The sequence below is a fragment of the Canis lupus genome, chromosome 15 (genome assembly GCF_048164855.1).
Source record: "Canis lupus baileyi chromosome 15, mCanLup2.hap1, whole genome shotgun sequence".
Lineage (NCBI taxonomy): Eukaryota > Metazoa > Chordata > Mammalia > Carnivora > Canidae > Canis > Canis lupus.
The window spans coordinates 13830206-13855936 of record NC_132852.1 but is presented as its reverse complement, the minus strand read 5'-3'; the positions used below and the strand labels follow the sequence as shown (position 1 = coordinate 13855936).

The window sequence follows — 25731 nt, the reverse complement described above, 5'->3', positions numbered from 1 at the left end:
CAGTGGAGGGTGCTCGCTGGCAGGAAATCTTTGCTCACCTTGGCCTGAGCCGCTTCTGCAAACTTGAGCAACACACTCCAACTTGTCTAAGTCTCTTCAGGCTCCACTGCTAGAATTTGATGCATTTCCTGGACTGGGGTGCTGGGAGCAGCTCACTGCTTTCAGGGAAAGGGAGATAGAATCTGGGTATTTGTGAAAAGAGTTAATAGCTGAGCGGTCCTGCAAGGCTCCAGTGCGGGGAGGTAGGCTGGGGTGGGGGCTCCCCTCTGCAGGAGCTCCCTGTCCCCAAGGGGGCGGGTGCAGTTCTCTGCATTACAGCGAGGGGGATGCCGTGGGCGCTTCCCGGGGTGGTTTGCCCCAGACTGGACATGATCACTGCCTTTCTGGCTTCCCCTTTTGGAACCCTCCATTTCAAAAGCACCTCCGACAGCTGATTTGCTGTTCAGCAGGTGAGAGAAACAGCGTCATTCGGGGCAGGATTCGATTCTCTCCTCACCTTTTAAAGTTGCTTGAGGGCTGGTGTCGGTTTGAGGTGTTTATAATCAGGTGTTGTGCTTATGTTCAGGTCTGGCACTTAAAACCACATGCAAGTGTTGGGTCTTGTGATGAATGTAAACAGGTGGATGGGAATTTCACAGATGTGCCGGCGGCATACCCCACATCCAGAAAATTCTTTAAGATACAGTTTCTACCTACAGTGCTTTTCTTTGCATTTGTTCAGACATTGCTCTTAAGGAAAGGAGTGTCGAAAACGAAAGTAGGAATCCGCATGTATTTTTCTGTATTTCCCCGGTTGGAGCGCGTTAAACTCTAATTTGAGGAGGAAAAAAAAACAGACCAGTTTGCCAAGTGGAGTGACCTGATTCTTGTTGGATCAACATGTTGTCACTACAAAGCAAGCGTGATGAAGCCCGCCTTTTCAGACTGAAATCAAAGCCCTGGCCTGCCAGCCTGGAATTGCTGAACTAAAGCATCCTCTCATCAGCCGGTCTGTATGTAGATTTAGACATCTCCAGGAGGCTGGGAGCCTATCAGGCCTAAACTGATTATTCTAATCAAGTGTTTTAATTAAGCACTTATTGCTAGGATCCCAGGAACGAGGCCTGTTTTCGAGCAGTAATGGGCAGTATTTTTTTTTTTTCTTCTTCTTTACGGTGATAATGTTTGGCTTTGTGGGGGTGTATTTAACGTTTTTCTAAAGTAGGCCATGGGAAGAGTCCCCTGTGAAGTGTATGCTGCTGAGCTGGCAGTCTGGCCAGTGGACACAAATTTAAAAAAAAAAAAAAAAAAAAAGGAAAGAAAAGATATTACCTACCAACTGGGTTGCAGATGAATCAGTACCCCCAACAAGGCATCTGTTTGCATCCTCTGCCCTAAAACACATGCTGGCTAGCCCCAGATTTTAAAAAAATATATAAACACACACACATTGGGTTGGCTTTTATTGGAATGCCTAGATGCAATCTATAGTCAAGTTATGGAAAATTCAGGTCACATATAAAGTTAAGAAGGCAAATGAAAAGAACAATACAAATCAGACAAAATTTACATCTCAAAATATCATGAAAGCATTTTGACTGGCTTTGCCTAAAATACTTTGAATATCAATTTCTTTATTTTTTTCTGTAAGCTAATTCTTTCCATTATACAGTCCCCCACCCCCCAACTCTTAGAAAAAGGTCTTTTGTTTACATATTCCCCAAGGTCACTATTTCTTGTAAAAGCATGTCCAGATCACAAGTCTTTTTAGAAAGAAATAGGCTCATTATACCTACTAACAAGACACTAATTGGGTTGATTTGACTTCATCTAAAATAAGCACCAAGAGATACTCCCAATCTGTTACTTATCGGTGCCAGTGTAGAGGACCAGTCCATGTCGAGAAGAGGGTAGGATTATGATTTCACTTCCGTCATGTGGTACAAGCTTTTCATGGTCAATACATCAGAGACATTTCTGAGAATTTAGACTCAGAGCCTATTTCAACCAAAAGTACTTACAGCATGCTAAATACAGTCCTGCAGAAATTCCATCGAACAGAACTGCAAACACCTAAGTTAACAGTTAAAAAATAAAATGTAAAACAGAGCCATGTTTATGTGGTTTGAAATCTCATAGTTTTCTAAATCGGGGCTTCATAATACTTGCCAAAGGATTTCCAGGATAAAAAATATTAATGCTAATCTGTGCTTTCATTCTAATAAAATATCAGCATTCATTAGAAGATTAATTACTTCGGTATGCTCTACCAAATACACAAAGACAGTAATAGCACTGATACTGTAAATTCAGTAGCTATTTTGAAACTTTCCCAGCCAATCTGTTTAATAAACACGCCTACTGTGCAATTTAGAGTATGTGATACATACAAAGCAGTTAGAAAATTATTTTCAATACATCACTTGAACCTTTATATTTACGACATGTTCACTTGCTATATTTTATCACCATTATACATAGAGGAAAACAGTGTGTACTATAGCTCAATGAACTGAGAAATATTTTCTAAAAATATTTTTGTGGCTGAATTTAGTGCTCACGAAAGAGATTTGCAAGAGCGGCTGGGCCGACACAGAAGTGCAGATGGCTGTGCTCGGTCCCGCTCGCACGCGTGCAGGAGGGCACGGCTGTCAATTCACTTCCAGCTGGATCTGCCTCCACCACCCCCCCGGCTTCCCCGAGACGGAGCAGAGGCTGCCATTCAAACCAGCTCCCAGGACGGTTGGGTCGTGAGGGCTTACAGGAGCTTTTGTCTCCCTTTTGTGTCTCTCTTGGTGACCTGACGGTCCAAACCCAAGACTAGCAGAGTGACCCTGACCTTCTCCATCTGGCCCTCGCACCGCTGCTCGGTTTCTGCTATCTTTCCCAGGTCTTAAGACACATGTTTACGGTCACGACTACATCAGATCCTTTCCTTCTCACCAACGTTTCCCGGAGCATCTGATGTGGTCTCTCGCCTCCATCATGAGACGGAGCTTCAAGGAATGGTGACAGTAAAAACCCTGTGGTTAGTTCTATCAACTCCCCTCGACTGCCAGGGACAGGAGAGGACCTCTCCGGCCCAGTTGCTATTTTATTTTATTTTCGTATCTTCTGCTATATTCCACCAGCCTTAGTTTTCTACTGTGCCTCTTAGTCGATAATGGTTGAGGACACTGGCCAGATGAAAAAGAGAAGAAAGAGGAGGGAGCAGTTCTCTGATTAGCCACCCACTTAGGATTGCACTGTCCTATCCATCTAGTGATAGAAAGTTGCACGTTTTTTTTTTCAACCTAATACAAAAATATCAACACTTCTGGACATTATAGGCATAAGTCGTTATATCTCTACAATATAATAATTTATACTGTACAGCTATAACAGATAACAAAAGGTGCAATCCTTTTTAAAAAAATCACACAGTTCACATGTTTTTATCATTTTATTTTTAAGTATAAACTTTTTAAACACTTTACATAAATTAACTCCTCTGAGACTAATATTTGATGTACAGTAAATTGTAATTCATATAAAAATCCATAAACAACTTGTCTCACATAATTTACAAAAAAATCAGGGTTTCCTTTGCTTATCAGTGACAAGGATTCTATTTGCCAGTTTGTTTTTTTTTTTCCCCCAAGGCAAACCACGTTAGCATTGTAAAATCCATTATGAAATCCCCTCCGGCGCAGGAGTCACTTGTGCCAATGTCCTTTTACAAAGCAGCACAGGGGAAGCAGCTGGGTTGTCTATAAACAGGAATTTTGCCCCACATTTTAAAATTAACAGAGCTATAGATCACATCCTATGCAGAGAGACTACTTCTTGTAAGCAAAGGTCGACAATTCGGTAATATCTGGAGACACTGTATGCATTTTTACCTTAAATACAGTGCCTCGAAGGAACAGAGGGCCCAAGCGCAAAAACGTTTAGGCCCCTTTTGTTTTTTTTTTTCCTCCTTTCTTTCACTTATGGATTTTCCTTGTAATAGTTCCCGTCCAACTGAGTGCAGCGATATGCATATGTAAACATATTCTTTAAAGCCGATCACCTTTAAGGTCATTCAGAAAAAAAAAAAAAGTTTTTTTTTTTTGTGTGTGTGTGTTTTATTTAATTTGTATTTATTTCAATAGCAGTACCATTCTCCTGGAAGGCTCTTCTGTGTCGGAGAGTCCCATTCGGATTGTGCTACAGGAACATCCGAGCAAAGGTGTGTGGTTCAGGCTCAAGAGACACGCAGGCCTGCGGTGCACCTGCTGTGGCCGCCGCCGCGCGTGCGCACTGGGTGGGAGGGGGGCCCGCGGTGCACCTGCTGTGGCTGCCACCGCGCGTGCGCACTGAGTGGGAGGGGGGGCCCGCGGTGCACCTGCTGTGGCTGCCACCGCGCGTGCGCAGTGAGTGAGAGGGGCCCGCGGTGCACCTGCTGTGGCTGCCACCGCGCGTGCGCAGAGTGGGCGGGGCCCGCGGTGCACCTGCTGTGGCCGCCGTCGCACATGCGCACTGGGCGGCGGGGGGCCCCCCCGCAGTGCACCTGTTGCGGCCACCGCCGCGCGTGCGCACTGGGTGGGGGGGGGCGGCCGTGGTACACCTGCTGCGGCCACCGCCGCGCGTGCGCACTGGGCAGAGGGGCCCGCGGTGCACCTGCTGCGGCCGCCTCCGCGCGTGCGCACTGGGGGGAGGGGGCCGCGGTGCACCTGCTGTAGCCGCCGCCGCGCGTGCGCACTGGGCGGGGGTGGGGGTGGGCCGCGGTGCACCTGTGGGTCGGTCGGTCGGTCCGTGCGTCCGTGGCAGCCGGCCCCGCGTGGGTGGGGGGTTACCTCTTGCCGATCTCGCTTTGTCGGAGGAACTGGATGTTGTTGGCGCTGTCGGCCAGCTCGGGGTACTGCTCCACCGAGAGTACGTAGTACCCGTCGTAGCCCTGCACCTTGCCCGCGCTCAGCAGCTGCCGCTTCTCGCCCTCCGTCCAGAGGCGCGCGCCCTCCTCGCCGTCGCGCACGCGCTGCTGCTCGCGCGCCCAGGCCCGGGCGAGCGCGCGCTGCCTCGCCTGCTCCAGGATGCGCGCCTTCTCCTCGTCCAGAGTCATGCCGTAGCGCACGTGCAGCGCCAGCGCGCCGAACTGCATCTCCACGTCGGCGAACCTGCGCGTCCTGCCGTTGACCACCGTGGTGGACTGCGACACCGTCACGTTGATGCCGTTCTCCAGGGCCTTGCGGCCGCTCGTCAGCCGCAGCGTGCCCAGGTCGCTCTCGGGCGTGGTGGTCTTGATGAAGTAGTGCGTGTCCTTGCCCTCGATGGTGAAGTGCAGGTTCTCCAGGTAGAAGGCGCTGTTGAGCACGGCCGCCACCTTGATGCAGTCCTCGTTGGCGATGTTGAGCACGTTGGTCTGCACGCGGCCCCGGCTCACGGCCAGCATGACGCCCTTGCCGATCAGCGACTTGACGGTGGCGAACCACAGCCACGAGGGCGCGCCGCCGCCCCGGCGCCGGCTCACCTGCACCTCCGCCATCCGGCCCAGGGACAGGAAGGCCTGGGCCTGCCTCGCCACTTGCTGCTGGACGCCGAAGATGGGCTGCAGGAGGGAACGGGGGGGGGGGGGGGGGGGGTTAGAGTCCAGCTGTAGCTCGGGGGCGCCCGGGTCGCCGGGGTCGAGCCCAGCTTCCTGGCGCGGGCCCAGGCCTCACGACAATCAAAAATAAATAAATAAATAAATAAATAAATAAATAAATAAATAGATAGATAGATAGATAGATAGATAGATAGATAGATAGATAGGGTGAGGGGGTGCGGAGGCCCCCAGGCATTTATTACACCCTCATTGGGGGCAGCCCGGTGGCCCAGAGGCTTAGCGCCGCCTGCAGCCCGGGGGTGACCCTCCAGACCCGGGATCGAGTCCTGCATCGGGCTCCCTGCACGGAGCCTGCTTCTACCTCTGCCTGTGGCTCTGCCTCTGTCTCTCTCTGGGTCTCTCAATAAATAAATAAAATCTGAAAAACACAAAACGCTCAGCCGGTTCTTTAGGGATGAAGAGGCTTGTTAGACTCTGGTACAGGAACACACTCAAAGGTCCCCTCCCCTCAAGTAGGTCCAGATGAGTTTTGAAACCGAAAAAGAGGGGACTCCCATCGTGTATTATTATTTTTAAAAGATTTTATTTATTCATGAGAGACTCAGGCAGAGGGAGAAGCAGGCTCCATGCAGGGAGCCCGATGTGGGACTCGATCCCGGGACCCCGGGGTCACGCCCTGGGCTGCAGGCAGGCGCTCAACTACTGAGCCGCCCGGGTGCCCCCGCCCCCCAACATGTATTCCTTAAGAGCCTTTTAGTTTCTGATGTGGGCAAAATATGGTTTTAGTTCTCTTTTAATTTCTAGATGCCCCATTCCCACACCCGTCCCACTCGGGGGTTCTCAGGGCCTCGGTCCCCATGGGAGCCTGAGGAGGAAGCCGCCAACACCAGCAAGGGTCTGGAAGGCTGCGGCGCCGGGACCACTGTGTCCCACATCACATGCTGGGAAACTCGTGTGCCCCGGTTTAGGTAAGCCCTGTTCCCTGTCCTGGAGGACGCAGCTGGCAACCGAGTTTCGCCCGTGTGACTGCAGAAGTGGAGTGAACGGTGGGACAGGCTGGAGGGGAGTATTGATCACTGTAGGAAAACAAAGGCTTTTTTCGTAGACTTGGGGACAGTGGACCATCTACGCTGGCAAGTGTCTTACACTGGGGGCATCTGGGGCAGCCCTGGTGGCTCAGTGGGTTAGCACCTGCCTTCAGCCCAGGGCATGATCCTGGAGACCCGGGATCGAATCCTGCATCTCTGCCTCTCTCACTCTCTCTCTCATGAATAAATAAAATCTTTAAAAAAAAATTGGGGGCATCTGAACTCAGCCATTCCGTATGCCGCCAGATGTTTGGCCGGTGTTTCCCAAAAAACATCTGTTTCATCTGCGGCAGTGAAAGAAACATTTGTTTCTCTGTGCTTGGGGCAGCCTCGATGTCTCTGCCTGAGATTCTCCAAGCTGTCCTTATGCTGCGCCTCTCTTGACGGAGAGCTTGGACCGTATTTACGAGGCTGCCTAGGAAAAAAGCTGGCGAGTGCATTTGTACAGTAAGACTTAAGTGTTCCCAGACATGTTGTAAAGTCATGCATGATTAGGACGTCCCTGTCCAAATGCATTAGGGAACTTCAGTGTGTCTGCATGGCACTTTATCAGCGTAGATATATCTGCAAATTAGAAATGGCTCCCAGATCTGGGAAACTTGATGGGTTTTGCTTCTTCAATGTAAAGGTGACATCTTGAAGAAACAATTGTTTTATGTTAGTATGAAACATGTACCAGAAAACAGAGGTGCTGGCATTGACTATCCTGTGTGTGTGTTAGCCATGATTGCCTTTTCTCTTTGTATTCACTGAAATTATAGGGAATTGCTCAAGTGGGGGGGGGGGGGAATTAATCTTTCTAAGAAACTCTGCACTCTCTTCTTATCATTATGGGGTAACCCAATTTCTTGATCTTTAATTATTCTTGCTTTAAGCTAGAAATTCTAGTGTTTTGTTGTACATTCCTTTCTGATCTCTGAATGGTGGGAATTAAAAGGGCCATTTTCTGAAATGGCAGCTTTGACTTTGCAATTTTCCATTCTTTTATTTCTCAGAACAATTATAGGCCTCCTGAAATGTTATTTTCGGGAAAATTCTATAAACACCTAGTTGCAGATGGAGCTTTATCAGAGGACATTGTATTTTTGTTTTCAATCTGTTCCCATGAAACACTGTTCATGTTTTAAAGAAGTTGAACTTTGTGGCATTGTTTGTGGGCTGCTAATTTGTAACAGGAATCCCCTGCCCTCCTGTTTATTGTATTTTTTTGCCTTAAGGTCCCAAGTGCTATAAATGTACTTTCATGGGGGTTCTCTGTAGAAATCTTGCACTCAAAAATGAGCTCCCTCATTTTATTACTTTCTGATAATGTCTTTTTATGTTTTTATTAGCATCACTAAAAACAGATTTAAGCCTGTTTAACAGGCCCCTGGTTTGCTGAGCAGAAATGTGATGTTTTTTCTACCCTGAAAGAGTAAAAAAGAAAAAAAAAATTAACTGTCTTTGGTGCAGCTTTCACAAGGGCAGTTTGATTAAATGGGTAAATAAGACACAGAAGCCATCTATCACCTTTTCCTAGTTTTGCTTTGTTTCTTACCGGTACATCATCCCACTGCTGACTCTTCACAAGTTCGTAAGAAGGCTCGGTTAAATCAAATTTGGGAACAGGGAATCCAGGAATAGCATTGTGCAGATGGAAGCCAAATGTCACCAGCCAGCTGTTAACATCTAGGAGAAGAATGTTCAAAATGAAAGGTGTTAGAGTCATTCCGTGCTTTCATAAATTTAAATTCTTACCTTTAGAAAACCCAAAATTCACAAATAATAACCTGAAGAGGAGCACATGTTTGCCTTCATTCTACAATTCAGAACCCACTCTCTGTTTTCAGACTTGAAGACCCACTAGCCTCAATAATACAACTATGGCAAAGGTTACAGAAAACACAGTCCGATAGATCCTCACCGAGACTAGATAAACTGTCACACATGGAAGTCGCATCCTGTGCTAGTGATAAGTGATACAAAAGAGTAATAACAATGCACGGCGGCATGAAAGAGCCAAAGTTGAGGAAAACAAAGGGAATTGGTAGTAAAGACTGGTCTTAAATAGAAGTTGTGTGTTATTAGCTTTCAAAAGCGATTGCCCAAGGATATGCAGCTTCCACAACCCATTTTCTATAAATAAAAACCCTAAATTGAGAGAATTAAAATCAACAGTTGATTCTTAATCAAAGATGAATGCTGAAAGCTGGCAGAGCTGGCCAAGGGCACAGAAGTTCTGATTACCATCAGCTAGGACTTCAAAGGCTCGCTGTGCACAGGTGGAGACGAACTTTTGGGGGAGAGAACCTGGAAACCTTTAAAATGGTATTTTAAAATATTGCCATGTGACTCCAAAAGCCATTAAGCTCAGAATAAGGCTTTTATTCTATTCTGGAGGTTATAATGTTACAGAACTACTCAGCAGGCTTGCAGCTTTATGAGTACAGTTGGGTGTAGATTATTTTATATATTAAGCACATTGCTGGAAAATTTGAAATTGCATTTCACCTAATATATTTTATGCTGTTCCATCTCTCTTTTGATGTTTTTCAGAAAGTGCTGCTATGGCATTCCCTGCAGTCTATGTTGCTAGGAGAGGATGGATTCAGAAGCTGTGGGCTTTCCCGCCTTTCGAGCAGCCCCTGTCAACACCTCCTAAATAACCAGTGGTAAACTGCTTGTCAAAATGATGGAGAGCCGCTTGCTTCCTGTTTCCTTCTCAAGGGCACAAACTCTCACCTCATCACCAGGCTAGCAGGTCCTTTGTCCAGGCATCGTATGGCTACAGAACTAGTGGTATTTGCCCTCTTTTAACAGGAGGGATGGTGGTGGTGGTGGGGATGGTGGTAGAGAGAAATCTCAAGTTCACCATGTAGAATAGAGAGTGGTTGTTTTTTTTTTTTTTGGGGGGGGTTGTGTGTGCATGTGTATTAGAGTGTATATAAGATGACAGGTGGTCTTATGTTTTGGAGAAAATTCTCCTTAGTGTCAGGGACAAAGGTTTTCCTATGAACAATAGCTGTGTAACAGTAAAAAAAAAAAAAAGAAAGTCACAGGGTCTTAAGTACTGAAAAGTATTGCCAGAATATGAGACTGAGATGCCAGTGTCTGCTGAGAAACCTGAAGGAGAACACCATGAAGGTGTTGCTGAACAAAGATTGTGAAAGAAGGGAGTTTCAGCTGGTTCACGTGGAGGAGAGCTAGGACAAGCTTTTGGCAGTCTGGGAAAGCAGGAAGCAGATGTGAAATGAATAGGGGGCAGCGTTTTGAGAGGTGTACCAAGAACTGGGAAAACAGGCATCTCAGGAGGCCTCAAATATTGAGCAAGAGAAGAGACAGCCTGAAGAAGCATCATTTCACAAGCCAAAACAAAACAGAAAACCCCAAACCAAACCAAGAAAAAAAAAAAAAAAAAGAAAACAGGGAAAGACCCTTCTTCCAGGAAACAGAAATGGGTAGAGAGGTTAATTACGGTGGCATAACTCAGGAATGGAAGGTGGAAGCAGAAAGATTCAGAATCCACGCAGTGGAGGATGAGTGGAGAAGTCAGGAACTAAAGGAACTAGAGCAGTGCTTGCAAAGACCTTGTCACTCTCTTCCTGGTGGCTTTGTGGTGGCAGATGTGGGATGAGCTGTTTCAATTAGATCATGCACTAAACTCGGAAAGATCTTACTACCCCGTACTGACAGAAAAATTAGTGTGTCTATTAGTAGCGCTGCCATGCAGGAGCTGCACCAAATAGCACAAAGACAGTAGTGCAAAGAGGACTAGGATCCACTGGCTAAGCAAGTGTTGGGAGAAACTGTTCCTTTATTGTCCTGATGGTGGTGGAGAGAGCTAAACATCCCAGGAACGAGATGTTTACACAGCCCTCTGCTGTGTTTCCCGATTCCTCCACTAGACCTTCACACATGTATAAAAGAAAAACCATCATTACACATTTGTAAGGTAGCTACTAATTAAAGCAGAATTGCATGTATTTTATTTTATGCCATTAGGGAGGCATTATTCTCCTATTTCATTGTTAAGGGAACAGATTAAAAAAAAATTATGTGACTTATCTATAAAGCCACACAACTTACAGGAGAGGGGTTGGGACTGGAACTCCAATTTGGGGACTCCCAAGTTCATCCTGTTTTCCACACCCCCTGCCCCCAATGTCACCTCCATTCCATAAGTGACTGGTTTCCATGTCATTTCAGAAAATTGTGGCCTTGGGCATTGGAGACAGAAAAGGAAGTAACAAACTATGCCTCAGTCTCCCTTTCTGATTTCTCTATGGTTCCATAGAGGGAAAAAAACACATTTAAAAGGTTAGGCATTTGGGCAGCCCAGGTGGCTCAGCGGTTTAGTGCCACCTTCAGCCCAGGGCATGCTCCTGGAGACCCAGGATCGAGTCCCATGTCAGGCTCCCTGCATGGAGCCTGCTTCTCCCTCTGCCTGTGTCTCTGGCTCTCTCTCTCTGTGTCTCTCATGAACATATAAATAAAATCTTAAAAAAAAAAATAAAAGGTTAGGCATTTGATTTTGCAAGAGTGAAGTGTCAGGCTAAAGAAAGCAACTCCAGTCATTTTGTGTATTCATATAAGGATTAAAGTAATTCGGTACTTGAAAAGGAAAAAAACTGCTTACCTGTGATGTAATCTTTCACGTCATGGATTTTGCTTGCAGGGTTGTTATTCCTAAACATATAGAGGTTAAAAGGAGCTGGGTCCTTCCCAATTCTTTTCCAGATTTCTATGTCAGGCGTTGTCCATCGTCCTGCCAAAATATCATAATCTCTTTCTCCAAAGTGGATTAATTTTGTGAGTGGGTCATATAAGCCACCATGAAATCCAATTACCAGTTGAAAGTCAATATTGGAGTCAAAATAGATTTCACCATATGCAGTATACTGAATCTGCTTTAGCATAAGCCCATTGCTACTGAAAACAGCCAATGGCGTCCCTGTGTTATCTGACGCAATGTAGAATTCATCCCCGCTGCTGATTTCCATGGCAAAAAGATGTCCTTGGAGATCATAATAGAGAGAAGTAATTTCTGAACTGGAATGGTTGTAGACATGAGTAATCCTCGTGGGGTAAGTTAAGTCAGCATAAAAGAACTGCAGGTGCTGCCCCAGACTGGTTTTGCTAGACACGCGCCTCCCCAGGCCATCGTAACGATAAATCACCGTCCAGCCACTGCCTTTACTATAAACTCGAGTGAGAAGGCCCTTGGAGCTGTACTCAAAGATCTCTGTGCCTCTTTGACGCAGGAACCCATCTTCATCCAACCGATACTGAACATCCCCGAGGCGGGTGATCCTGTCTCGCAGGTCATAGCGAAGAGGTGTCAGGCGTGCGCTGTTACTTGGGTTCAGTAAGTGGAGGTTTCCATTCAGGTCGTAGTTGTAACGCCACATGATCTTTTCATTTAGATAAACTGTTTGGAGCTGTCCATCAACATCATATTCGTAAGCATATTTGGTAGTGTTGGCAAAGGGCCCTATTTTAATTTCTCTTTTGGTTACCCGACCCATGTTATCATATTGAATTGTAATCCAGTACATGAGGGACCTGAATATCTCATACTGAATTTCCTTGATGCGGCCATGAGCATCAAAGTGCTTTGTGTAAGTCATTACAGCTGTGGAAATGATCTGGTTAATGTCGTAATATATAACTCCAAATTTTCCAAACTGCTCAACTTTGCCAGAAATGTCATCAAACTGATAGAGATCAATGGGCAGTGGAGTTTCATTGATGACACCCTGCATGCTGGTCACTCGAAAGCTGTTGTCATAGCTATAGTCAAATCTCGCATTTACCATCCCATCTTCACTAAAGCGGAAAATCTGTCTGTCAATCAGGGGGCCAATTTGCCTGTATCTAATGGTGCAAATAAAACCATCACTCTGGAGGTTTACGGTCTTGAGGACTCCCGCCGTTTCATCATAGGTAAAACTGACTCTTGTGCTATCATATAAAATTTCTGAGAGCCTGGTCTGCCTTCTGTACTTGAATAAGACCCTCCGACTTGTACCCAAGAAGGCCGTTTGCAGAAGCAGCCCTTCCTCATTGTAGTCCGTGATGATCGAGGCGTTGCTTTCTGGGGGGTTGTAGATGTTGCGGTAGTAGCCAATGGACCGGATGGTCTGCATGGTGTGGCGAGCCACGCTGGGCATGGTGATGGCAGACAGCCGGTCCCACATGTCATATTCGAAGATGTACTGCCTCTGGCTGTGAAGCAGGAGAACCATGGACTGCAAAGAGAGAACATACTGTTATTCAATATTTGTGGACGGGGGAAGCAAAAGCAGATTCGGTGACCACCAATACACAAACATTTCGCTTGAGAAAATGATTTTCATTTTAATTGAGTTATCCTTGACCTTACATGTTGTTAACGATTCCCTGCCTAATTTGCTTGGATGCTTAATTGTGAGGGGTTCTGCAATTAGTGGCTCAAGATTCATAATGTGCCACTTGTCATGATTGTACCATTCTTTTTCTAGGCATTCACAGCCAAGCAGCAGATTGTCGATGGATTTGGATAAGTCACAATACAGGCACGAGCAAAGCTGCTTTAAAGACAATATTTCAAGGAGAAAGCAGCATATGGGAAATGCAATCCTATCCATAATTAGCAATTATTTAGTAAGGTGGCTTTTCCCCCTCATTTGATTGAAGAGCCACTCAAATCATGTTTTAATTTCCAGTGCATTTGGGGGAGGAGCAAAACGTTCAAAATATTACTTTATGAAGAGACATAAAATTAGTCAAAAATGGATAATGTGTATATAAAGCATCAACGTCAACAAACACTGCTAAATCACACGGTGAACGTGAACGAGAGCCGTAAAAAGGCGCTTGATAGGGATATGGATCCAGATACGTTTTTTTGTTTGTTTGCAAATTCTTACCTGTCAGTAAGTGGGATGACAATAAAATCTACATTCTGAAATTTCCTTTCGTAAGTACCAAATCTCATTTGTGTCTCGGCTGCTGTTTAAGAATGGTTTCTGGGCTACCTTCTACTTTGGTGCTAAATTACAAATATATACCTTGAAACGAGCTCTGCTTATTTTGCAAGTAACTGCAGAGAGACACAAGGCAATCATTTATTAGGCCAGCAGGAGAGAAGCCCAACCCTGAGGCTCAACAGTGAACGGTAAAGCTCAGTGGTAATACAGAGCATGGGCAACTGAGTCCCTCCTTTGAGGAAGCTTCCCCCAAACCCTGTTAGACCAAATGCAACGATGGCAGATCCAGGAGGATGCATGTGTTAGGAACCCTCCCGGGACTTCTGCTTTGCTTTTCCCACAGAAACACACAATCCCTTGTCCAAGGCTTGTTCCCTTTCTCTTCATTGTCCACCATCTTTGAAAGCAGTTTGCGTGACAGGCTTCTGTAGAGTTTCCTCTGTAGGTGTATGTAGGGGCAGCCTTTGTCTGTTGGCTGTAGAGTAGACATCTTGAGAACTGTTCCTAATAGTTAAAACTGTGCCAAGGAAGGCTGGATTACTGCTGAGTTCATAGGAGTTAGGCCTTAGTTGTGTAGTCATTTAAAATCACATCCGATGGTGGTTAGTAAAATATCACTTGTGCTGCTTTAAGTACTGGCTTAGTGTGCCTATCCTAGCACTAGGAAATGGTCTGGGTGGATTTTAGGGATTTGGGAGAGATGATCCCCACTGATACATGAATGTGATCTCAGTTACTGCTGGTGTCTTTTTGTGACAGTGGCTCTTATCAATACTCTTTGTCCCCTTTTAAACATTTTTTCCCATGACCTTACGATCACTACTATCAATTTTTAGGGTCTGGGTATTTCTGTTACACTTCTCTGTAATGTACTTGATTTAAATTGGGAAAAGTGCTCTAGGATGAAGTAGGGATCCACTCCGCTGTCTTGTGGTTTGTTAAGCTGGCAGGTGAAGTGTTTTTCCAGGCATGAGAACTCGCTCCCAGGAAGGTATGTGTGTAGAGGGGCTTACTCTGGGGTCTCTCAACAAATCACTGGTTGGGTAACTGTCGAGTGTGATGATTAGCGTGGAGGGAAACTGTCATCTCATGGGCTAGTCCACTGTCTCAATGGTGAATCTCTTCGAAGGAGAGCAGATAAAGAGTTTGCAAGAGAAAAGACTGGCAAGCAGGGTCCTGGCTGGAAGCATTCCAGAGCTGGGAGGCATCCATGGTGAGCTCTGAACCTGACACTGGTTCTCCGGAAGGGTGGTCCGTGTCTAGCCTGTCTAGAAGTAGACGAGATGACTCCCGGGCAGTGGGGTCAGGCTTAGACTGAGGAGTTGGACAGAGCACCTCTAGTGGAAAGCAAGACTGTGGGAGGGGAGCACAACAACAGTGCAGACTTGGGTTTGGGATGACGGGCTCCCCTGCCTACTAATGCACATAAGGCTGGAGACAACAGCCGTAGAGTTGAGTTTGTGACTTAGGCTGGTGCGTGCCTGGTGGTGGCATGCCCTGAGGTGTGACAACCACTGTAACTCAAAACAGAGCCACTTCTTAGTGCTAACATTTGTCTCAAAGGCAAACAAAACATTTCACGAATATGCTCTTTGGTGGATTCTGTTTTCTAAGAAGGGAATTGCAGGGCAGTGGCCCATTCCGTATCCTTTTTCTTTTGCTTTCCTCCCCCTGGACCACAGCCACTGCCTCAAATCTCTGAGTGTGACTTAGCACTTTGCACATGGGTAACTTTAAGTCTTTTTTGGGTCTCGTGCCAAGTGCTTAAGGACGGGGGAAAGCCTAAGCGAGCATGCTTACACCTTTTATATGCAGAAGAAAGGAGAGATGCCTCCGAGTACCTGAAATGTGACTTTCTTAAGAAAAAAATAGCCTCTTTTGGTTAATAATGTATAAATAGGATCTACGTGCTTTTTATGGTTATGTTGAAGCTCTGCCAGCAACAACACAAAAGTGACAGCTTCAACTGTGCTAACGTAAGGCTCTTTCTTAAATGAAAGAGCCAGCACGGAGATTATTTACAAATGACTTACATGCTCAAGGTCTAATTTGTGGATGTTGTCGATGTATGGACTTGGCAGGTGGACAGTGTTCTTGCTTGTTTGTTTGCGGCATAAATCACTCAAAAGGGTCTTAGGTAGTAGAACTTAACTAAGGGAAAACTACTCTTACTAATGCAGAAATTCATCACTGCCGTTCCGATGTGACTTCCATATTGATACTTAGAATAATAAATGGAGCTCTTTCACAGGACCCCGTTTTTTCTCCCCCCACCGCAGGGCTCTGGGCGACTGCTAAAATATCCGAATCATCGCTTCCCTCCTCTGACTCTTACTGTGCAGGCATACCTTTTCTAGGTAGGTGTAGCTCCACGTTTTACCATCAGCAAAGACCCGAGACACGATCCTCCCCTGGCCATCATAATCGACTTTCTCGCTAGTGGTTCCCCGTTGGACGCTGGCAATCTGACCGGTGGACGAATAGGTGACATTGACTGCCATCAGCTTGCTGCTCGGCAGCCAGAGAGTCGGGTGCCCTGACGTGTCGTAGGCGATCCTCAGTAGAAATTTACGGTGGTCGTCATAGATCTTTTCTGTCTTTGTTGTTCGATCAAAGTCAACCGAAAGGAGGTTTCTGCCATTAACCTGTTACAACACAAACAGGATGATAACATAAATCATGCTATTCCAACGCTAGTCCCTTATTACTCTTCAGAGTCCCCACTATTGTTTAAACACCATTTATGATGATTGATTCCCTTTGTCAGTAAATTAATTTAGCAACTTCTTGGGTACAAGTGCAAGGCAGTAGATTAACAGCCCCTTTAAAAGGTTTCATTAAGCAGAAAGACAGCCTGGCATTTGTTCAAAACCTTTTCAATTAAATGTTGTAAACTTAAGCAAGTGATAAGAAAAATACCAAAACGTATTCGCTTTAAAGTCTGTTCAGAAGATGTGAAGGCAGTAAACATGACAATGTCTGGAAATTACTCAAAGCCTCTCCCTCCAGAAGACATGGGAAAATAGCTGTTTTGTAGAATCACCGCGGCTACATGAAATAAAAGTGGCTAAGTGTGACTCCGGCCCTTTGAAGAACGGTGAAGGAGAAGCTGGAACCCACATTACTGTAAATTATTAATGAGTTTAAATAGAGGAGGTTACAAACACGATCACTGCTTTTGGCCCCGTGCTGAAATGTCCCAAGTTTTAGAACGCCCTTCCCTTGAATAACATCTGCTGGACTGGCAGGGACTTCAGCTGTTCACCCCCACATCTACATGGTCTATCCTGCTTAGCATACAAACCTAGCACCGTGTTAGGGTAGTAGGGTCTCCGTGCGGCCCTGTGCCATGGCCCGAATCTCCGACCACACCTGGCTATGACTGTCTGTCATCCAGGGCACATGTAAAACCAGTATTCGTTACCACAGTGGACATGTGGCCTTGGTTAAAACTCAACTTTAAAAACGGTCTGCAGGGGGCACTTGATGGGATGAGCACTGGGTGTTATTCTATATGTTGGCAACCTGAACAATAAAAAATAAATTTATAAAAAAAAAATAAAAATAAAAATAAAAACGGTCCGCAGCGTCCTGAGGACCCCCTAGGAGAAGATCTTCCGAACCAAGACAGAAGCGTTTGGATGGTGATAGCCTGTACCTACCAAAATGTGCACTGACTACTGGACTGTTAAAAATTACATGGGAAAATCCTAATTTTACATGACCGTGTGTCAGCTAGCTCCAGCTAGTCAGTGATACACATATGCACACACACCACACCCACACCTGTGTGCACGCACAGACATAACACGCCTGCATATTTACATAAAACCTGGGATAAAACTAATGTGTGCATTCTATCATGGGCATTAAACACGCCCCATGAAAAAATACTCTTTAAACTTAAACTCTCCCGGCGAGCGCTGGATGGGATTAGGAGGTCGTCCTGTCCTGGCTCCGCCGTCCAGACCCTGCAGCGGTGGAAACCACCTGTAATGCCCCGCCCCCGCCGTGCCACAGCCGAATGCAGCGTGCAAAGGCCTGTGTGCGTGTGTATGCGCTGCAGGGAGGCGCCTGGGGGCAGGAAACCCCACATCCACACCTGACGGGGTGGAGCAGCAGCAGGACTTTGAAGCCGTCTGTCCATCCGTGAAGCGCTGGCCCAGGGCCCGCAGCTCGGCCGAGGACGCGGACAGCCCGGCCCGCTGAAGGTCTGGGCTTCCGTCTTGCGCCGCGGGGAAGTCTACACGGCAGCCCCCGCCCCGGGAACCGGCTGGAGCTTCACGAGTCGAGGTTTGCAGCGCGCCCCACGCACCCTGGAAGGCAGCTGCTAGCTAATGTTACGGATACACGTTTTAAAGCCTGCGGGACGATTTGATTCGATAGCAAATTAACTCCATATGCAACTGCCAACATCCAGCTCATCTTTGCACAGAATTTTTGACGCCCTAAGAAGAGGCTCTGCACAATTTCAAGGGTTTCCTACGGTTCTTGACCGTATTTCTCCGATTGTGTTTTTTTTTTTTTTTTAAGTTTTTTTATTTATTTATGATAGTCACAGAGAGAGAGAGAGAGGCAGAGACACAGGCAGAGGGAGAAGCCGGCTCCATGCACCGGGAGCCCGACGTGGGATTCAATCCCGGGTCTCCAGGATCGCGCTCTGGGCCAAAGGCAGGCGCTAAACCGCTGCGCCACCCAGGGATCCCTCCGATCGTGTTTTAAGAGGAAACACCGACGACAGCTGTGCATGCTTAGGTGAGCCTTCTCTTCTCCTGCCGTGGGTTGTCCCGGCCTGCGCGCGGCCACGTCCGACTGCCTGGGCCGTTTCCATGGACTGTGCTGCCCACAGGGCTGCCCCATCTGTTTGCATTTTGCTTCGTATTCATTTTAATTTGTATTTCAATTCTTTATTGCTTTCCTTAACCGCCCTTTATCTCTGCAGTGCTGCCTCCGGTTAGAGCACGAGCAATCTGGATTGCAGACCCGCTACAACCGCGTGGGTATGAAAGGGAGCCGGGCGTAGGGCGGCCTGGGGCCTTCTTCCCACCGCCTGCACCCTGCCACCCTTCCTCCTCCTCTGGTTCGTGGGTACGGCTGCGCGACACCAAGGCATACAGGTGACAATCTCATGGTGTGTAGCCGCGGTGTGTGCACCACCATATGGAACGTGCCATCATATGGAAACATCTAGAAGCGCTGTGAGACCGAACATCTGGGTTCAAGTTTAAATTTTTCTTTTTATCCAGACAAACGCTGTGTGCAATGCCTTTCTTGTGTCCTCAGACCGGAGCAATGAGGAAAGAATTAGCATGTGGCTGTGTTTCCCCCCACATTCCCAAAATGAGCCAAGGTCTCAACCCTTCTTACTGTTTCCAGACACCAGTCATTGTTATTCAACATGTAAAATTTCAAAAGATACTAACAGATCTTTTGTTTCCTCTCTTCTTCCCACACACGCCCAAACTTTCCCCTTCGGGTATTACAAACAAAGTGCAGAAGTCAGGGGACATTTCCGTTCTAGGACAGGATCTTACTTAACTATACCTTTAGGTAATTATGGCAACGTTTCAACCCTTTTTTCCCCCTTTTTTTGACAATCATAAAGGACCAGCATTGTTCTGTGCCCCAGTGACCTTTTAGTAGTTTTAATATAAGAAATATCAATTTAAATTGAACAGTTCATCTAAGATGAACACCCTCATATCAGATCATTACCGTACCTCTAGCTCTATAAAAATGAATCCAAATGTGTTTGGATAAGAGATCACCACGAAGTCCTCTGTGATATATAGCATTTTTTTTTTTTTTTAAGTAAGCATGGAGAATCCTCATTTTCAAAGATCATGTCCTGCCTGTGAGGAATCACAGCGTCCCTTTGATATCGGGACGCGGGGGTGAGGGTAGTTATCATCTCCCCTCTAGACAAACTAAGGCGTAAAGATGTTGAACAACGTCCTTATGTTTAAAGACATAAAGCACCATCGGATGATAGTCACGTATCCAGGATGTTGTAGAGCGAAGTGAGGAAGGGTTGGCTCGTTTACCCAGTATACTTGGCGACAACGTCATGACTCCCTTGTGTCCCCACTGGAACTTCAACTGGCTGCAGACTGTTTTGCATCTGTCTGCACGTCAGCAGGTGCTAACCACGTGGGACCATCCTGTTCAGGCCGCGCCACTCGGTGTTGAGGGAGAAACAGCACATCACACAAACGTGACTCGCAGAATAAGGTTCAAGTGTCCTATTGTACCTACATATGCCTTTAAACACACCTTTGCCTTTTGACTTTTGAGAGTTTCTTTTTTGAACTCACTGACTTTTTTTTTTCCTTTAAGCATCTGAATTCTGGGCAAGTTTAGAAGATAAATCTTTCTTTTCAGAATGCCATAGCACTTTTTAGTAACTGATTAAGGCTGGTTCCAAAGTCCAGCACTGACAAAAAAAATAAATAAAAAAAACCACAAAAAAACAAAAAACCCCCAAAAAACCCAACTAGGAACATTTACCAAACATAAGAGAAAGACACACAATTTTTATGCCTGTGTCTTTTTTTTTTTTTTTTTTAACTTAGCCACAAACAAGCAAGCTCTGGAGTGTCTAATCTTCATTTTGCAATGCTTTCCCACACCTCTCATGATTTCATTTGCTTGCGATTTCCGACTGTGATCTCCCTTCCCCTTAATGCGTGTTTCACAGAAAATGCTTTCCATGTTGCTAGTTTCTTATTAATGTTCCTTTTCTACCCTTTGCTTTAAAAAAAAATTTTTTTTTTAAATGACAGTATCTGGTGTTATATCAATTACAGCTACGTGATCTATTTAGAGTCAGGTTTGTTTATAGCAGTCAAACACCTGCAAGGATGTGCTATTCATGTAGCTTCTCCCTTGGAACTAGACGCAGTGAGATGATCCATATTACAAGGTTGGCTTTTCCTTATTCGTCCACTGAATAAATATTTGAGCGCCCACTCTGAGTCAGGCACCTAGCTGAATTTAGGCAAACCCCTTAAAAACGAAAAGAAGTTTCTGCTAGAAAATAAGGCAAGGGAAGAGAGGGGATGTTCTCTGTTTCAGGAAAGGCTGGGATGTCTTTTGGACAACTGAGTCCCTCGCTAGTCTTCTGTCCTTTTCCCTCTACTTCTCTTCCTTATTTTGGCAGATTCCAGGTCCAGTCCTTAAACCGGATTTTCACATCTTCACTTTCTCCCCTGAGTTTCTCCCTCTGAACCAAAGAGGAATGAAATTAGCAGTCAGAGCTGGCACATCCAATCTTATCTTGAAAGTAAGAGACCCTCCCTTGTGATCTTGGCATTGTCTGCAGGACAGCAATCACACAGATCAGCTGGAAGTCTTCCAGTGTGACTGAACAGGCCACTTTACATGGTGCGTGCTCTGAGACATCTCGCCGAGGCGTGTGGCTTCTGCTAGGTAGAAGCAACAGCACCCAAGCCTCTGTGCCCTTGGCTCCTCTTCCCCCCGAGTTAGGTAGTTGCTTCATTCTGAATCAGGCAGAGAACCAGCGACATAATACAACAGGATCTTCTCTTTTCCTTTGCCCGATTTTCTTTTATGCCTAGAAAAGCCATGTTATGAAGAGATAGAGGCCACGCTCAGACGCGGCTTGTCTCAAAGAAGAGAAGGCAGCGTGTTATGTGATCAGCTTCCGGGCAAAGCGTTTTTACTACTCTTCCCTCTTTTGCCCTGTTTTCCTAACCTGGGTGCTAAATGGCTCTTTTCTATCCACCTGCTGGGTGGGTATAAACGCCCAATGTACACGTATGTGGTAGTGATTCTCCGGGTTAGGGACTATATAATCATGCCTTTTCTTTTTTTTTTTTTAAGATTTAATTTATTTATTCATGAGAGACACACAATGAGAGAGAGAAGCAGGCTTCATGCAGGGAGCCCGACGTGGGACTTGATCCCGGGTCTCCAGGATCACGCCCTGGGCTGAAGGCGGGCGCTAAACTGCTGAGCCACCCAGGCTGCCCATAATCATGCCTTTTATTTGTAAAGTACCTGCAGGTGGTATCGTTTGATGCTGTAACAGTTGTGTGCAATGGAGGCAGGGCAGGGTAAATGGTATTTATCCATCACCGGTACTCAATGTGTATAATATATACATTGTGCTCTAAAGGCGATGTCTAGACGTAGCTGATGTCTCTATTATGTCCTCACGTTATGATATTCTCTAGATAATATGACATATCCTATATGCATATCCTGATATACATAAGGAAAATGACGTTTCAGAGACGTTATGATTTTCCTGTAAGATTTACTATTAGCAAGAAGTGGAGCTAGAACTCACGGGTTTGGGATCTGCTCAGTGCTGTGGCTTCTCTGGTGGGCAGAATGAGGAGCACAAATGTGAGCAGCATCTTTGTATCTTTTGGTGAATGAAGTCTTGTGTCAGAGGATAGGTGTGATGACTGCATGTGTGTGTGTGTGTGTGTGCGTGTGCGTGCGCATGTACATCATGCCCATGGTGGGGATGGCTGGATAAGATAAAGCCTGTGAACTAGCTGCTAGTTCACCATGGCCCTAGGAAGCGGGGGTCCTGGGAAGAAGCAGTAGGTGGGGGCAGTACATGGGGGTGCAGGCCGCTGATTCCCAGGTTCAGTGGAGGGCGAGGCGGGAGCTAGAGTCTACAGGGCAACAGACCAACCCTATGAAAGGGACCTCAAACAACTCTGGAACTGGCGGCTTTCTCTCCTGTGAGTTTACCTTCAACTCTGTTGCTCTTCCCTCTAGGGTTCTCTCCCTTTTTCTCCTTACTTCTCTCTCTGAATAACCTCCTCTCCAGTGTCCCGTCCCCTAGCTCCTGCCTGCCACAGCTCCTGAGCCCAGGGCTTGGAGCTCAGGTATCCTGGCTCCCACAGTCTGGGAGATACGGGAGGTGGGAGGACACAGCACTGGTGCCAGAAGGTCCCTAACTGAGAGTCCCAAACACCTGCTTTGAAATTGAAGTGGACTCAGAATGTAATCTGTAGGTTGGCTGGATATGGGCTGTATTTGATCCACTGATCCTTTATTGCTTTATTTCTATTTCTTGGAAATAGCCAGAGACAATATGTATTACCTATTTCTTACCCTGAAGCATTGTCAAGGTAAATCACATTGGCCTCTTACAGGAATAATTTAACCATTTTTGGTGCAGGAGAAAGGACACTAATGGTATGCTCCACGTTTTTTTCTCTTCTTAATTTTAAATCCTTTTTTTTTCCCTACATGGCAAGGGGAAGTAATTTTAGGAATAGTTGTCTACATTTATCTGATGAATCAGGTTCAGTTTATAGTGGTTTGAAGGTGGTTCTGTGTAACCTGTGTTTTAGTACCTAATCTATGTTGTTTCTACCAAATAGCTGTCATAAATCACAGCTCGCTTTCTGGATATATTTGGCCCACAGGGTGAGAGGGAAGGGGAAAAAAACACCCAACAAGGTAGTGTGCAGAACATTTTGCAAAGATCAATTACACTAGCGTAATCAGAAATATCATTGCATTTCTCATAGAAACAATGTAAATCAAGAGCAAGGAGGAAGCAGTCAGGTTTTGCTATGGATGCTCTTCCAAGTGTCCAAACTATACTCCAAAAATATTGAGAATGCAAAGAAAGAATCCACCTTCCAATGGCCAGCCCATCTCTTTCCATGTACCTATTTATATTCTGGGACACTTTTCAGTATTTAAGCTAACTCTTACTTATCCTCATCCCCACATTGGGAAGCCATCCGAAGTGAGCGGGTAAAAGAGAAGTGTAAGATGATCAAGCTAATGTTAGTAAAACAACAATGGACTGACATCCAGGCTATCTGGGATTGTGCGCCATGTAATTTCCTGATTTCTCAGGGAAGAGCTGGTTTTTAATCACAGATATATTGAGAAAAAGCTTTTCTCCAATAGCTGGTGTTTATTACGAATGATCTAATGGCTGGACGGTTGGCTATAACCTGAGCTGTCAGGGAAGGTGCTGCCCTGAGTTTGGCTCAGGGAGGATGAGGATGAGGAGGGGATGAGCGCCAGGCCCACCCTCAGGAACACGTCACCTACTCTCTGAATGTTGCTTACCCTAAGCTTTCGGCCGAAGACGTTGACTTTTCCTTGGGCTTGCTCTTTTCGGAATCTCCATTCTACCAAATTTTGACCGTTTTCACCAGGAAGACTCATGTTTCTTTTGGCAACTGTTGGATTAGCCGTGCCGGCCAGAACGTGTGGCTCCGTCTGGTAGTGTGAATCCAGGCCGCTGGCGTAGATGATTCTAAGGGAACCATCGTAACCAATCTGGTAGCTGTTTCTTAACTGATCTGAAAACAAGGAGCAGAAAATAGGAAACTACAAATCAGAACTAAACATTTGGTTGGTTGTGCAGTTAGAGTTGACAGACGTTTCTAAAACATTGAACTCCATATATAAGGAGATAAAGAGTACCTAAGGATGTCCTTTTAGAACAAAGCAAAAGAACTTTGATCTCTGGCATTTCGTGCTGTAACAGACTTAGCTGAATAGTGAAGGCAGGACTTCAGGAGCATATAAAATCCTTCTCCACTTTAGATTTCTTTTTCTCATTGGTCTGATGGAATAAGCGAGGGGCCAGTCTCCACAGACATGCAGTGAAAGGTTTTGCCAAGAGCGATATAAGTGCTCCCTCGGGAGGCTGGTATGTCACGGCTGTCACTGCCAGGGCCTCAGAAGACTCCCCTCCTCTACACCCATCTATCGTGTATTAAACATCTTCTGAAAAGATTCATATCTATACATTGTATACCAAAAATATAGGAAGATATTCCTCTGAAATGGACTTTTAAAAAAGTGAGCCACCTTCTATTTTGTATAGAACTCCTCCCCTTGCATTATAGGCTACTGCCTCAATTTAAAATTTTTGAATTGTATTGGACCATTTGGGTAAGAAATGAATTCAAGCAGTATCAATTTTAGATGGCTGCAGAGATTACTTGAGGGAACTGGTAAAAATAATGAGTCACAACGGTTTAATTCAGATTTAGTAATTATTCTTAGAGCTATGACCTCACAATTGTAACTTTTTACTACTGTAAACAGGCTTTTCCAAGATTATGTCAAAAAGGAACATGGCAGGAGGTTCCATCATGAATGCATCAGACATATACGCCTATAGACTGAATGAGGAAAAAAAAAGTCTAGCTATCACATAGATGGACATGCAGAATTTGGTATCGAATTTCCAGTGATCACATCACATGTGGACTGAGATGAAGGGTCGTGTGTGGATTCAGAATGTGATCGGTCTCAAATAACTGCACTTCTACGGCCATGAAGGGGACCCACTCCCCAAAGCTGCAGCAGATGACTCAGAAAGGGGTTGATGATGCAGGTGAAGAGCTGCAATGAAGTTGTTTTTGGAAGCAGGGGTCTCCATCAGGTGATCTACGATATGTAGCTATCACGAAATAAACACTAGTCACGGCACTGCTTCACCAACATCTCTAGAGGTTTGTGTTTTCACCTTCCCTTTGCTGGCTCATCTCAGAAAGCGGGGTCACCGCATTCTATGGGGGGTGCTAGTGGCATTTAAGGTTATCAGTTTAAAATTATGCTTTCATGTTTACCTTGAACCATGGTGTAGAAGGAGTCGATCGAGGAGAGATTTGAAGTGATGCTCACATCCTCTTCACGGCTGGATGACTCGATGTCCACTGTGATGGCCTTGTCCATGTCCCCGTGCAGGTTTGTGACCACCCCGGTTGGAAACGTAACATTTGTCAGACGACCTTCGCTGTCATAGCTAAATAAAGGAGGCAACGACTTGGTGTTACATGGCAAACGGCTGGTTCTCCTTACTTATAAACATAAGGGGAGGCAATATTAGCTGCAGAAATTTGGAAGGATATTTGTCTTTGTGCATGAGCCATGCAGAGTGAGGACTTCAAACGTGCTTTGAAGTAATCAAAAGCCTGTTTAACACAGAAAAACCTCACCGGCGAGAGCAAGAGTAAATAGACTAGCTCTCCACCTCAGCATATTATTCTTTGAAGTGTGACCAAAATCCGCCTGCACATCTAATTTGCTGTTTCAAAGGGAACATGTTTACTGATATTAAATTCCTTAGTATTCTCCATATTTCCTACAAAGAAGATTTAATTCGCTGTTATATCAGTTTTTAAAGTTTTAC

General features: G+C 45.6%; 1 protein-coding gene and 1 long non-coding RNA gene across 12 annotated transcripts in view; one reads left to right on the top strand and one right to left on the bottom strand.

Moving 5' to 3' along the window:
- Nucleotides 1–1425: 1425 nt before the first annotated feature.
- TENM3 (teneurin transmembrane protein 3) overlaps nt 1426–25731 on the bottom strand; it is a 604956-nt gene continuing 580650 nt past the window's right edge. For all 11 annotated transcript variants that reach the window (XM_072775885.1, XM_072775884.1, XM_072775886.1 and 8 more), the window contains 6 exons: nt 25169–25344; nt 23652–23887; nt 15929–16225; nt 11249–12860; nt 8171–8301; nt 1426–5548 (listed from right to left, as the gene is read on the bottom strand). In XM_072775885.1, the coding sequence (XP_072631986.1) occupies nt 4793–5548; nt 8171–8301; nt 11249–12860; nt 15929–16225; nt 23652–23887; nt 25169–25344 (3208 nt within the window). In that variant the 3' untranslated portion in view covers nt 1426–4792. The remainder of the gene's footprint in view (nt 5549–8170; nt 8302–11248; nt 12861–15928; nt 16226–23651; nt 23888–25168; nt 25345–25731) is intronic.
- On the top strand, nt 6203–13536 carry LOC140604626 (uncharacterized). The gene is made up of 3 exons (XR_012007444.1): nt 6203–6513; nt 9169–9411; nt 13113–13536. It is a non-coding gene; the product is annotated as an uncharacterized lncRNA (long non-coding RNA).